The sequence below is a fragment of the Typopeltis vanoorti genome, chromosome 14 (genome assembly GCF_054136105.1).
Source record: "Typopeltis vanoorti isolate ZY-2024b chromosome 14, IOZ_Tvanoo_1.0, whole genome shotgun sequence".
In the NCBI taxonomy this organism is placed as follows: domain Eukaryota; kingdom Metazoa; phylum Arthropoda; class Arachnida; order Uropygi; family Thelyphonidae; genus Typopeltis; species Typopeltis vanoorti.
In genome coordinates, this window is record NC_143562.1 from 94,534,836 (window position 1) to 94,549,811 (window position 14,976).

The 14,976-nt window shown below is 36.1% G+C and overlaps 1 protein-coding gene across 2 annotated transcripts in view; it reads left to right on the top strand.

The window, feature by feature from the left end:
* LOC150099774 (tektin-4-like) overlaps positions 1–14,976 on the top strand; it is a 74,374-nt gene that overhangs the window by 38,480 nt on the left and 20,918 nt on the right. For both annotated transcript variants that reach the window (XM_090404238.1, XM_090404237.1), the window contains exon 4: positions 3,070–3,140. In XM_090404238.1, coding sequence (XP_090260364.1) covers positions 3,070–3,140 — 71 coding nt within the window. The remainder of the gene's footprint in view (positions 1–3,069; positions 3,141–14,976) is intronic.

Genomic DNA, 14,976 nt, shown 5'->3' on the forward strand with positions numbered 1-14,976 from the left:
TCCTTGACAGGTCAACATATGTACTTCAAATGAATCAACTAGTAGCCGATAACAACTAAATTATAACCCAACAAAAAGGATAAAACAGAGAAACTACTCAAGTTTGTCACTTCGTGGCCACCAGACATGGTTAAAAAACTCAAACCCCACTACGCCCCCCCCCCCAGAATATATGGGGTCCCGAAAATATACAAACAAAATGTGCCCCTTCGACCAATCTTGGAAGGAATAGACAGTCCCAATTACCACTTAGCCAAGAAATTAGCTGCAACAATCAAGGAGTTGGTGGTCATTTCCCCCTCCTACATAAAAAACACACAACACTTTATAAACAAAATTAAAAACATAACACCTGACAAAGACGACTTATTAGTCAGTTTTGATGTTTCTGCCCTTTTCACTAATGTCCCCATCAATGACACAATTCGCCTACTACAGAACGAATTTCCTCCTAACATTACGGCCCTCTTTGCCCACGTACTACAGTCTGGTTACTTCGTGTGGCAAAACAAATTTTACCTACAGAAAGAAGGTACAGCCATGGGCTCATCACTATCCCCCCCCCCCAATTGCTAACGTCTACATGGAAACCTTTGAGCAAAGGGCTCTTGATTCTGCTGTGCTAAGACTGACAGTCTGGCTTAGATACTTTGATGACGTGTTCGCAATCTGGCCACACGGGCGACAAACGCTAAACACATTCCTTAGCCACCTGAACAAACAACACGAATGCATACAATTTACAATCGAAATCGAAAATCAAAATTCACTCCCGTTCCTAGACACACTAGTCACACATCTTTCTTCAGGCAGTCTATCCTTCATGGTCTACTGAAAACCGACACACACACACTGGCCAATACATACGTGCCAATTTATACCACCACCCATCACAAAAATATGGAGTCATCAACACCCTTAAAAATAGAGCTACAACAATTTGCTCTAACCAGCAAGCCCTGAAACAAGAACTAAAAATCATCAGCGATACATTCATAAATAATGGCTATAACAAAAAACTATTAATAAAATACTCCATAAAACAACAACCAAAATGAATCTAGATTACAGTAAAACCATACATTAAAGGGCTGTCAGAAAAAATCGACAGAATCCTACAACATTATAACCTCAATGCCACCTCTAAACCACCCACTAAACTAAAATCATATTCAACTCCTCTAAGGATCCTCTCCTCCCATTAGCACATCCTGGAGTCTGTTGCATCTGCTGCACCTGTAACTTACCGTACATTGGTGAAACAGGATAAACAATCCCTATACGCAAGAAAGAACACATTTGACACATTAAATATAACCATTATGGTGAAGCAGGCCTCTCAGACCACGTGCTCAACACCTTACACTAAATCAACTGGAAAAGCACCTGCTCTTTACCACAAAAACCTGGTATGAAAGGAAATTTAAGGAAGCCTGCGAAATCCTGATAAACCACCCAAATATCAACAACAAAGATGGCATGAAAATTCCAAGGATCTGGATGGCACACATTCAGCCTACCTAATATATAAGATCCAGCATAAGTCAGGACTCTAGTCAATCTTCAGCTGGTATTAGAAACCATTCCATACCAACTGGCTGGAATGTACAAGTAATCATGATGTTAATATATGTATATATATATAGATACTGGTTGTTATGCCCAATGTATTTCTACAACCAAACAGATAACTAATAATAGGACTCTAGCATTGATGTATTTTTTTTTCCACCAGAGGTCAGGCCAACAATTGTTGCAGTGGTTGGTCAGTATCTTTAACAAACCAGTTGATTGTAGTGTAGCTTGTTTTCTGTGTATAGTTGTATGCTCCAGAAGATGACCTTGACATAAAGGTCGAATGTAGATTTGAGTTATATTAAACTAAAGTTTTTATCCAAACACAGTAGTTGTCTCCATAATTTTCAAAAATGCATTCGGATCACCGTGTAAGCTTAAATGAAAGTATACCTGTTTTATTATTTCTTGTATCTTCCCTCCATGTGAATTTGTGCACATCTTTATGTTGAAACACGATATTAGTGATGATTAGGCTATGTCCTGAATAGAAATCCAGCAGACTCTTACCATAATAATGGTAATAATAATAATTATTATTATAACCATTATTATTTGCCCATTATCCAAATTTTCCCATAACATTTCTGTATGGATTCATTTTCTACCTTGCTGTTTAGGTCTCCAACAAGGACCAACGTTTCCATTTTCTTTATGTCAGCTACCTTGTCTGATTAAAAAAATACTCCTCAATAAAAAAAAATGTTCTTCTTCTTTAGATGAGCTCTCTGTTGGACTACAAGCATCAATTAGATTTGTTGCCCAATTTTGAAATTTACTGCATAACTCTGCTTGAAATTGTCTGCCAATCAAGAAGTTTTCTTCTTGCATGAGATTAAATGCTACTCCTTCCTTACACTGATCACTTTTACCTGAATAAAACAACCTATATTTATTATTTGACAGGATCACACATGGTTTAGTCTTTTTAATGTCACAAACACTAATTACATCCACATGGTGGTTCTCTAATTCTTCCACCTCAACTTCTTTTCTGTTGATACTTAGTATATTGATGGTGCCTGTCTTGAATTTTGCTCATGTTGAATTTGTTTCAGTTGCTGCTTTTCACTGTTTATTCTTGTTCTCTGACAAAAATGGGGAAGACCTTGTTGAACTGGGCAATGCCCCAGTTGGCATGAATCTCATACATTGTGCCATCATGTTTGTTTCTGGTTTAAGCCAAAAGAATAAATGCTGTCAACTAATGCACCACATGAAGATGAGGTTCAGACATTAGCTTAGAAGCCATAGTCAGTTCTCTGCATTCCAGAAAGATTATGTGCAAGTCTCCTCTCAGTTATCTAGCTTTAACCCTTAAATGATCTCACTCCACTATCTACCAGAAATTAGAATTTACATTTGTACTCATTGACAGTGTCTTGTGTATTTTTATTTCAAACATTTGTTCACTAACAACATCATTTTCTTAAAGACTTCTTACTTCACTTATAAAAACTTTAAAATTTCTAATGTAGTTTTTCCATTTATTAGGAAGTGGATATTATAAGAACATTCCAGAATTTGTTACAAAAAACAGCTGATGAAACAGAAAACCAGATTAGGTTTGATTTTTTAATTTTTTTAAAAATTAGAATATTTGACTATACCATAGTAATATGTACTTTATTCTTACTTTTCCTTATTTTTTTTATCTTTTATCTTCAACCACTTTTTTTTTTTTTGGAATAGCCAATCTGGAAAATCATGTCAGTTTCTTGTTGCATGTGTTAAACAACATTTGTACATGCTGTCATTATGATGATAAAAAATGTAAAAATCATATTTAATGAAACTGGTAATTCAGAATTAAAACTTTGAAAAAATTCATGGCACCATCTTTGTAAAGGAAAAGCACATAAATTACACAGCATCTGATCTCCTCTTGGTCAGTTGTTTAATCATTAGCATCAATTTTGTAATATTCATCTTCAAGGAGTATGCAGTGTACTGTGGTAGTACCTACATGATTAAATGTACATTATCATGTGAATGATTTTTCTCCTAATTAGTCTATTACTTGTCAGTGCTCAAATGTTATCTGCTCTTATGCTGCCATTAATGCTATTTGTTCTCTCTCTCTCTCTCTCCCCCTCCCTTTTTTCCCCCCAAACTCTCATATCTATAGTCTGTCATATAGTCATATCTTTTATCAGCTGTTTTATTTCTAACCCAACACTTTGAATACTGTCTTGTATATTCCATATAAATGTATTCAGCTCTCCCCCACCATATCAGCTGTGTTTCCTCTGTTGTCTATTTTCATATTTAATTTGCTATCTTCACTAAAAATTGTGTCTAAATAGCTTGTATATATAGGTAAGTGCCATGTGTGGGATCCAGATGAGGACTGAGAAAAAAGAAGTTTATTGATATTGTTCTTGAAGAGTTTCAGGTTGTAGTTTGAAATACTTCATAAGGAAAGCTGTTCCAGATAGATTGGATAAAACAGGAAGAGAAGAAGCAGGTTTTATGTGATTGCAGTTGCACTGAAAAGGGATACTGGACAGCTGCTGCTTTTGAATTAAGATCTGTCCTATTTCCCATAAAAAAGAATCATTTTTTCTACAGTATCATTTTTGACAATACCCAAATTTCCAGAGGTTGAGATCTCTCTTCTTGGAATTACCCTCACATCAAACCTCTCCTGGCATAGACACATCACAACCATCACATCCTCAGCTTCAAAAAAACTAGGATTTCTCTTTCGCTCAAGACGTTACTTCACCCCTGAACATGTAGAAAGTATTTTACCTTGGGTATAATAAATGTTAAAGATACCAAGCTATTTTAAGCCTGGTTTTACTCCATTTCCCAAGTAAGCAAACAGACAAACAAATCAAGTTTGCACCTGCAGGTGTTAGCAAGTCTAGCTGACCCTGCATGTAGTGCAAGACCAAGGCAACTCTTGGTAAAAGTAGAATAAGCTCTGATCACTAATCTTAATATTTACCCTTAATGCAAAGCACATCTCCTAGAGGAGATGTATGATGCTTTGTATTAAAGGCAAGGGGCCACAACCCAGACCGGTTGTTCTGGTAAAATACTTATAAGCGCTGTATTACTAAAATCTTGGTATTTCTAGCCAGGCTCCCACTGATGAGACCTCAATAAAGGTCGAAACCGGTCTGGGTTGTGGCCCCTTGCCTTTAATACAAAGCATCATACATCTCCTCTAGGAGATGTGCTTTGCATTAAGGGTAAATATTAAGATTAGTGATCAGAGCTTATTCTACTTTTACCAAGAGTTGCCTTGGTCTTGCACTACATGCAGGGTCAGCTAGACTTGCAGGCGCAAACTTGACTTGTTTGTCCGTTTGCTTACTTGGGAAATGGAGTAAAACCAGGTTTAAAATAGCTCGGTATCTTTAACATTCACCCCTGAACAGTTGGTAACATTACATTATGAAAATCACAAATCCGCCCATCTATTGAATACTGCTTCCGCATATGAGGTGGAGCCCCTAAAAGCTCCCTCAAAATGTTTGACTCAATAGAGGAGAGCAATTAGACTTATTAACCCATCTCTTACCAACTCTCTACCCCCACTTTCACACAGATGTTTGGTTTCTGCAATATGTATATTCTAAAAATATTTCCATGGGAAATGCTCATCTGAAATAACATCAATAATTCCTCTACTCAGTACTAAGCTCATTGGAACATGTGCAGCTGCTGCTCAACATCCCTTCACAGTACACCTAGAAACAAACAAAACAAGTTTCTTTTCCACCTCCTTCATCCCTGCAACTGCTGTACTGTGGAAGTCTTCCCCCTGCTGTGTTTCCCAAGGAATACAATTTACAGTCATTTAAATCAAATGTAAACAAGTTCCTCCTTTCCCACCCCACTACCTATATGCTGTACTAAAGGTTGATCAACCAACCTCTTGTATATGGGTACAACATAATAAAAAAAAAAAAAACAGGTTCACCAGAATGTGGAGGAATAACAGTTGCTGATTCAGTGGAGTAGTAACCATTGAAGTACCTGTAGAATAGACACAGTGCTAAAACAGCATCTATGAAATAGAAACTGAAGCAAATCTGTAAAAGAAGGATCTGTGAGCTGAATTGGACAGCATGAAGGATTTTGAGGAAAGTTTTTAGGTGTACTACCCTAAACATGTGAACAGTATTCTAAGGATGTGCAGATTTGTGATTTATATGGTTAGAAGCTGGATGAGTGTAAAATCTTGAGCAGAAGAGAATGCCTAGTTTTTTTGAATGCTGAGGAAACTGTTGATGTGATGTGTTTATGCCAGGAGAGGCTGAAGATAAATATCAGTCCAGGGATATCCAATCTGATGATTTGTGTATTACTGAGGGTAAGGGTAGGTCAGCTGAGATCAAGAGAAAAGGCAAGACTGCATTTTTTGGAGGCATTGAAGGTAACCAGATTGCCCTTGACCAGTTGAAGGATGGTAAGGAGATCAATATTTTAAGGTACTAGTTGTAGATGTTCTTGAAACTTGGGATGTTTGAGCACTGTGGACAATATGGACAATACAGAAATCAAATTGACTATATACTTGGACAAAGAAGATGGAGAAGTGCAATTCAGTCTGGCAAGACTTTTCCAGGTGCAGACTGTGGAACAGACCAGACCATGAGTTATTAGTGGCTACGATATATGTGAAATTACGGAAACTGAAAACAACACAAATGTCGATCACATATGATCTTGAAAACATACCAGCTGAATACAATATTAGTATACAGAAAAGATTCAACACACTCAGTTTGTGTGAAAGAGAACCATATGAACTATGAGAAGAGATTAAAGATATAATTAAAACAGAAGCAAAGAAGAATGTTCCAACAGTTTGTAAGAAGTTTAAATGACTGTCAGAAGATGCCATCAAAATTGCTCCTTTCCTGAGCAATTTTGATGCCATCAAAACTGCTCAGGAAAGGAGGAAAATGAAGGCCACAGGAAATTTGCAGGAAGTACGGCATTTAAATGCAGAGTTTCAACGACAAGCCAGAAGAGACAGGGGAAAATACTTTAACCAGGAATGCCAACAAATAGAAGACCAAAACAAGAAAGGAAAAACAAGAGATTTTTTCAAAGATCAGAGAACTAACAGGGAAGTTTAGTGCCAAGGTGACAGTATTGAAAAGTAAACACAAAGGATATCTTACAGAAGCTGCAGACATCAAAGAAAGATGGAAAGATTATGCAGAAGCCCTTTACAGAAAGGACTCCAAAATTACTAAGAAATTTGAAGAGCAGGATTATACACAGGAGCCAGTACCACTGGAGAGTAAAGTGAGGTGGGCGCTGCAACAGATATCCAGTAAGACGGCACCAGGAGGAGATGGAATACCTATTGAACTGCTCAAAGCCCTGGGAGAAGAGGCAGTTAAAATTTTAACAGGTCTATGTCAGCAAATTTGGATCACAACTAACTGGCCTAGGGAATGGAAAAAATCAGTTTATATACCTTTATTGAAGAAAGGCAATGCAAGAGAGTGCAAAAATTACAGAACTATAGCACTGAATTCTCATGCAAGTAAAGTCTTACTTAAGATCATTCAGAAAAGACTGGAACCATTCATGAAGAGAGAAATGCCAGATGAAAAGGCAGGATTTTAAAAAGGCAGAGGAACAAGAGATCAAATCGCCAATGTGAGATGGATAATAGAAAGAGCACGGGAATATCAAAAGAATGTCTACCTTTGTTTCCCTGACTATAGCAAGGTTATTGACTCTGTAGATCATGTGAAACTGTGGAATGTGTTAAGAACAATGGGAGTTCTAGAGCATTTCATTATCCTTCTGAGGAATCTTTATTATGAACAAGAAGCTATTGTCCGAACAGAACTTGGAGAAACTGAGTATTTCACAATAGGTAAAGGGGTGCGACAAGGATGTATTTTATCTCCGTACCTGTTTAACTTGTACAGCGAATACATTTTAAGAATGGCAGGGCTGGAGGAGTCTTCAGTTGGAATTAAAATTGGTGGAAGAAATATTAATAATTTGAGGTATGCAGATGATACCACCTTGCTAGTAGAATGCAAAGATTTGGAGGAACTTGTTATGAAAGTTAAAGAAGAAAGTGCTAAATATAGTCTTAAACTTAACCTCAAAAAGACAAAAATTATGGCAACATGTAAACTTAATGATTTTGAAGTAGATGGGGAGAAAATGGAAGCAGTTAATAATTTTGTGCTTCTAGGATCCCGAATTGATCAAGATGGTTATTGTACTGAAGAAGTTAGAAGAAGATTATTACTCGGAAAGAAAGCAATGAAAAATTTAAGCAAGATCTTTAAAGATAAAGATATTAGCCTCGTAACAAAAATCAGAATCGTGAAAGCAATGGTATTCCCTGTGGTACTGTATGGATGTGAAAGTTGGATGTGAATCAGCACATAGTATTTTTTCTTGTGTATGTGATTAATGTTCGGCACCTTTCCAAAAAAGTTTTTTTTTAATAAAATGTGAATAAAACGAACAGGAAATGAAAACTGCTTTACAGTATAATGTTACCTACGGATTAGTCCTGCTTGTACAAATTTTTTCAAGTTATATACATTTTCAAAATAATATAAAATTGTAATATAAAGTTAAGAGATTTATTCTAATATTCTTTACATTAATTTTGCATTAATAAATAAATTAATTTTGAAGATTCAATGAAAATAGATAAGAGAATTTTACAAGAATGTTTCTCATTGGACTCGAGAGTTCGCCGATTATTTTGTGTCACTGACGCTGCCCTAACAGCCCACTAATATAACAGGCTCGAATGTCGAGAAGAATGAGTTATCAGTAGTAAGCCGACTTTTAGGGCATAACCACATGCATCTGATCTGATTAAAATTAGAATACGGCCCTCACACAGAACTCAACAATTGATCATCAGTTGATTTATGATACATCAAAAAATAAAGAACTATTTTAGGTATATTTTCGTAAATTTTAATCAAAAATTATAGTGATATAATTGGGTCCAGGATACAATTTCAGAATTTATTTGTTCATTTCCGGGAAGATCTGAAGGTGCCCGAATTGGAAACAACGTACATTCATAATTATATGTACCATTCGTTGTTCGTTTAAACTCTTATCCCATATTTTTTTGATATCTTTTAGTCACCTTTTCTTCTGGGGCACCTGTGTATATTGCACACTTCGCATATGCCACCAGCCGGGCCTGAGTGTAGTGTACTGCCATCGGTGAAACTATGTATTGGATTGATATAATGTATGTCCAGGTGAGTAAACTGGCAACCCAGTTGCTAACATCATGGGACATACCGAATGATGGAAGCTTACTTAATAGCTCTTTATTCCAGACCCAATCGAAAGACTGGGTCTGGCATAGATCCCCTGTTCAACAGCATTGTCAGAATCCATACTGGTAATCATTTATTAGTTGAGTATTTTCAAGGCAGCATTTCAGTTAGGGTGTTACAATAAACAACCTCTTTGTTAATGTTTGTTTGCACCAAACACAGATATTGTAATATTTGAATTTTCATATGTTAGGTCAAAGTTGGAAAAGTCAGAAGTCATGTAACCCACTGTAATTTTAATAAGTAACTGTACACAGTTAATAATTATTTACTGACTGAATATTTTTTAATTGATAACTGGCTATTATTAATTGCATTATTCAATGAAGTTTTTGTTATCACACATATATTTATATGATATATATTATTATTATTTGTCACCCTCCAGGGAGTCCAAAGACTCATCGAGGGAGGGCATCTACTCTACAACTCTGTCTCCACCACTCACAATCCACCAACTGACAGCAACTACACCAACACCATCTATCGCTGACCGCCGCCACTAGTATCTCCAGAGACAATCACAAACATCCATGCCCATGGTGGGATTCGAACCTGCAGCCTTTTGGCTGGGGAGTGGATACACTAAAGTGGTTAGCATATTATGTAAATTATGAAAACAAAATTCTTCTATCACCTGCAGTTAGCAAGTGGTACACTAATCACAATAAAATACTTCAAAATGAATTCCTTTCATAATTGACTTACCAGAAATTGCAGGATATGATCTCTCTTTGCTTTGTACATGTCACTACTTGCATATTCATGTTGATATGTTCATGCTTGTTCAGATTTGTTACATAACTTAAATATTGATATTCATTTTTCAGTTACTCACTTGATTTTGCTAAGTGAATCTTATTCCATTTTGTTATTATATATATATATATACACACACACACACACATGCACACACTGGGGGGGGGTCCTGTCCCCCTGGCACCTAACTCCCCAAGTTCCAGACTGCTAAGCCGGTTCTCCTTCAATTCTAATGACTCGAGACATGAGACAACAATGTAACAACGTGTTTGTCTCATGAAGGCAAACACATTGTTGGACATTTCAAAACAATGAAGAGACAAAAAATGTGACATAAAAATGTTTCAAATTTCGGCTTATCTTTTTATATATATAGAATAGATATATTATTATTATTATTATTATTACTACTATTATTATTAGACACCTCCAGGGAGTCCAAGACTCATCGAGGGGAGGACACTCTACTCTGCAACTCTCTGTCTCCACCACTCAACCTCATCCACCAACCACATCATCTACACCAACGCCATCTACTGTCCACCACCACTAGTATTTTTCACAGACAATCACAAACATCCATGCCCATGGCGGGATTCGAACCTTTTGGCTGGAGAGGGGATACGCTAACCATACCGGCAGATATAATATAATATTATAATATCATATTATATCATAATGTTATTCCATTTTTCCTAATTGAAAGTAATTTAGAAATGTTCACTTTGTGTGTTAGAGGGGGGGGGATGTCTATCGATATATTGCAGGAAATCTAGATTGGTATTTCATCACAGTGTAGGGTTCCTGCAGTTCGTCTTGTTCAGTAGCTGAGTCTTTTGCCTTTGCAACATGTTAAGATGACTAATGAAACCCCAGATTGCCACCAATCTGATTGGCTAAGTGTAGAGCACCTTTCCTTTTCTATCCATAGTCTGTTGGTTTGAATCTCACTGTGGCATGTATATTTATAATGGACTCTAGGCAGAAGATAGTTTTCTTTGTTTGACTAATATCCTGCTTACTGAAAGTCTGAAGTAACTTGACAAAATTATCATGTATTGTCTCTAGAGTTGGGTTCCAGATTATCTAATCCTTAGCCTAACTACTTCACTAAATTGGTATAGGTTTTCATCCTTTCAGACATAATTACAAATTCAGCTAAAAACATCACCCATAAAATAAAATCAACAATATAAATGTATTTGCTGTCAACAAATGCCTGTTTCTCAGATTTGCTTATCAGAATTCCCATGTTACTTTTTCTCTCCATTAGCTTTTCGATTTATAACACTGATATTCTTCCATAGTCAAATCAGCCCACAATATAGTTGGTAGATTTCCTCTTTCTCCTGAGACACTTATTCCACAGCTTTCTATCATGTGGTTCCATAACAGTGCCAATTGATATTAGCATTCATATTATCTGTCTACAAGGATTTTGCTAGATTATCTGGGTATCTCTTAGAGTCAAAAAAAAATTCATCATGGGAGGTTCCTATTAACCAAAATTATTTTATTCTTTTCAGTTCTTCATCAGGACTGTTTCTAATCGAAATAATGTACCAAGACTTTTTGCAGTTGAAATAATGTGCAAATGGCTCAAAGAAATGTTTAGCTTCCCTCTCCACATATACCATATACTTCTCTACATTAAAACTCATAATACCAAGTTAACTATTAAAAAAATCTGTGTAATTTTAAAAAATCAAATGTGAAAATCATGTCTGAAGCAGAAGTTTTTTTTTGGTCGAACTTCTATATACCCACCTCCAGACCAGTGGCAAATTCTCCATGCTTGCTGCGCAAGCTCATTACTTGAGAAAGAAGTAATATTTATTTGTTAATAAGTGCATGCATTTATAAGCATTCCATTTAGGCTTTTATTTTTGTAGATAGAAGACATCTTAAGCTTGCGCAGCAATAATTGAGCTTTGTGTTGTGTATTGAAGGCCGATGCTTGCTCATCTAGTCAAAGCTATCTTGGCTTGCTGAGAAAATTAAGTTACAACCAACTTTGTATGATGATGTTATTGACCAGTTCATAAAGAAGAACCTTAGGGTAGAATTTGCATTCAAGTAGCTAAATTGAAAAAGATAGGATATCATTTGTAAAATAAATGTTGTATTTGTATGATTAAATGTACATAAATTTCTAAATATATAGTTTTAAATGGTCAGTAATTCATTATTCCATTAATCAGACTTCAATCACACCTCTCACTCCCTGAATGATAACAAGAGCAAGCGTGAATTTCAAGACCAGCATTTTCCCCTGCTCCAGATGTTTTTTATTTCTTCTGCAATATTGTCAAAATCCAAACTATAATAACCTCCTGTTATTATACTTCTCAAATACCTTAAGGGATATACAGGATATTATGATATTATACAGGGTAATTATAATTAATTACCCTGTATTTATTTATTATTATTGGCTTTGATTTAAGCCAATAATAATAGTACAGTTTAGTCAGCTAAATCTCAAATTTCTAGCCCATTCTCGATCACAGTCCCAAGTTCAAATGCACATTAGGTCAATAGCTCCAACATTATGCACATTCCATTCCCTCCAAGTCTCATCCATAGTAATCAATCGACATCTCGCACAAAGCTTTTTTACTTGAAATTCTTCATGCAAAATATATCTTACACGTTCTTTTGAAATGCCTATAGTCTCAGCAGTTCCATGCACTTTGACTCGCCGGTCATCCAATACCATATTGTGCACTTGATCAATAATTTCTGGTGTTGTTACACTTTTTGGACGTCTCCTTCACGTGGATCATCTTCAAGGCTGGTACAGCCATGTTTAAACTCATCTGCCCATTTCTTAATTGTTGAAAACAAAGGAAAAGAGTGCCCATAAACTTTTATGAACTTCGAATGAATTTCTTTTGGCATTAAACCTTCTTTTACAAAGAATTTTATAACTGCACGATAATCTATTTTATCCATTTCAAGGGACACAGACAACACTTTTGCTTCAGACTGCTGTATAAAACAAACTACTTGATAGAAATGACTTGCAATTTCACATGGATACTTATGAAAGATGTATCAACTTAGAAAAAAAAAATCTTGCCAATAGTGTTGCCATCTATGGTCGAGATCTTTTTAGACCACCCTCTTACTTATGTATTATAACAAGGTGACAAATACGTTATACAGAGGAGATGCATATACAGTACTTTACTTTGATTTTGCAAAAGCTTTTGATACATTGCTACACAATAACCTTTTAAATAAATTGAAACAGATGGGATTGGATAACAGACTTCTGAGTTGGATCAGTGACTGGCTGTCAGATAGGTATCAGAAAGTTGTATATTGGGATGTGGTATTCCAAAAGAGAAAGGTCACTAGTGGTATGCTGCATGGGTTAGTTTTGGGACATCGCTGTTCAGTTTGTATGTTCATGATATTGGGATGGGTTTAACTAGTGATATGCAGTTGTTTGCAGATGATGCAAAACTGGGAAGAGCAATGCAGAATCTGGCAGATGTTATGGCTTTACAGGACTTGACTAGTTTTCATGAATGGGCTGGTAGGTTGAACTGGCAGTTCAATATTGCAAAGTGTAAGGTTTTGAGATTTGGTAAGCAACGATGGGATGCAAAGAATACACTTGGTGGGGAAACTTTAACGGAAGTAGAGGAGATGAGAGAACTAGGAGTGATGGTGGACAAAGATCTGAAATTCAGAGGCCACATTACAAGTTGTAAAGACGTCACATTGGATAATGGAAATGATGTGGAGGACCCTGACATGCAGAAGTAGAAAGGTTATGATGCCATTATATAGGACCTTCATCAGGCCTCATATGGATCATTGTGCACAGATTGGGTCAGAGGATTTTTATAGTGACGAGGATATGTTGGAAGGGGTCCAGAGAAGATTCACAAAGTAGTCAATGGTCTTTGAAATATGGAGTACGAGGACAGATTGAGAGAATGCAAGTTGAAGAGTCTCATGAATAGGAGGAAAAGGGGGGTGAGGGGATATAATTGAGACATATAAGCTAGTCAGGGGTTATTATTATTATTATTATTCCTGACACCTCCAAGGAGTCCGAAGACTCATAGCAGGAGGACACATACAACTGTCTCAACCACTACACCGAACCTCTACTATGAATCATCTCCATCAACCACCCACCTCTTCCACCACCACCACGACTAGTATGCTATGTCTGTAAATTGCGTGTGTTCTGAAGGGCCGATTTGTCTGTATGCGGGATGAACAACCCGAGTTTTTGGGAGAAAAAAACCCTGCTACTTCCGTATGAGATCAGCTAACTCACCTTCAATTGAAAATCATCCAGATAAAGATTCCTCCCGTTGTGACGAGAATCGAAATTAGGCCTATTCCAATCATTACGTGTTGACATGGAAGAGATTTTTCATAGAATGGGGGGGGGGGGGTAAACAAGAAGCCATTGTTATAAATAATATAAGGAGATTGTGAGTAGAGGAGTGAGGAGTAGGTTCTTTGCATGGAGAGTGGTTGGTGAATGGAATGCATTGCCTGAGTATGTTGAGTATGTTGTGGGTTTTGACACATTGAATCAGTTTAAAGCACAGTTGGATGAAGATGATGTCTGATCGGAACACAACAGTGTGTTCCGATCAGACTCTGGCTCCATGGAGGTCAAATGTTGATAATAATAATAATAATGTTTCTCGACTAAGATTAATACTGACTGCTTTACTTCCCATTTGAAGCTATAACTTTGTTTGAAAGTTTCAAAAGTGATTGAGAGCTTACCTCTGTACATCTTTCAGAATGATAGTTGCCTAATTATTCTTCTCTAGTTATGATTTATGCACAAATCGTGAATTCAAAACAGCTGTCTGTCAGATCAGCGAGTCTCTAAATCAAAAGCATTAATAAAAAGTGGATAAAAGTATATATAAGAAAGTGATTGGTGATTTTTAAAGCATTTTAACTTTCAAAGGTAAACGTTACTTGGTTATAAAGCAAGCTAATGCTTTTAGCTGTAAATTAGATAGAAGCATTATTGAATGGCAACAATTTATGCCATTATATTAAGAAAAAAAAAGAACCAGAACCTGCTCTTTTTTGTTTTGTGACATTGCCTTTCCTGTTTTTTTTTTTTGTGTGTAGTATGCTTCTTGTATAATTAATCAATAAGTATCATTAAGATTACAATTTTTTTTTAAATATTAGTCTTTTGAAATCAGTTTCTTAATAATTAGGTACATAAGGTTATGGTCTGTTCTGATTACCTTACTCGTTGACATGGACAGTTATGTTGATGTTTAGCATTTTAAAAGATAGAATCAGAATACATTAAATATGTGGGGTAAGTGCAATG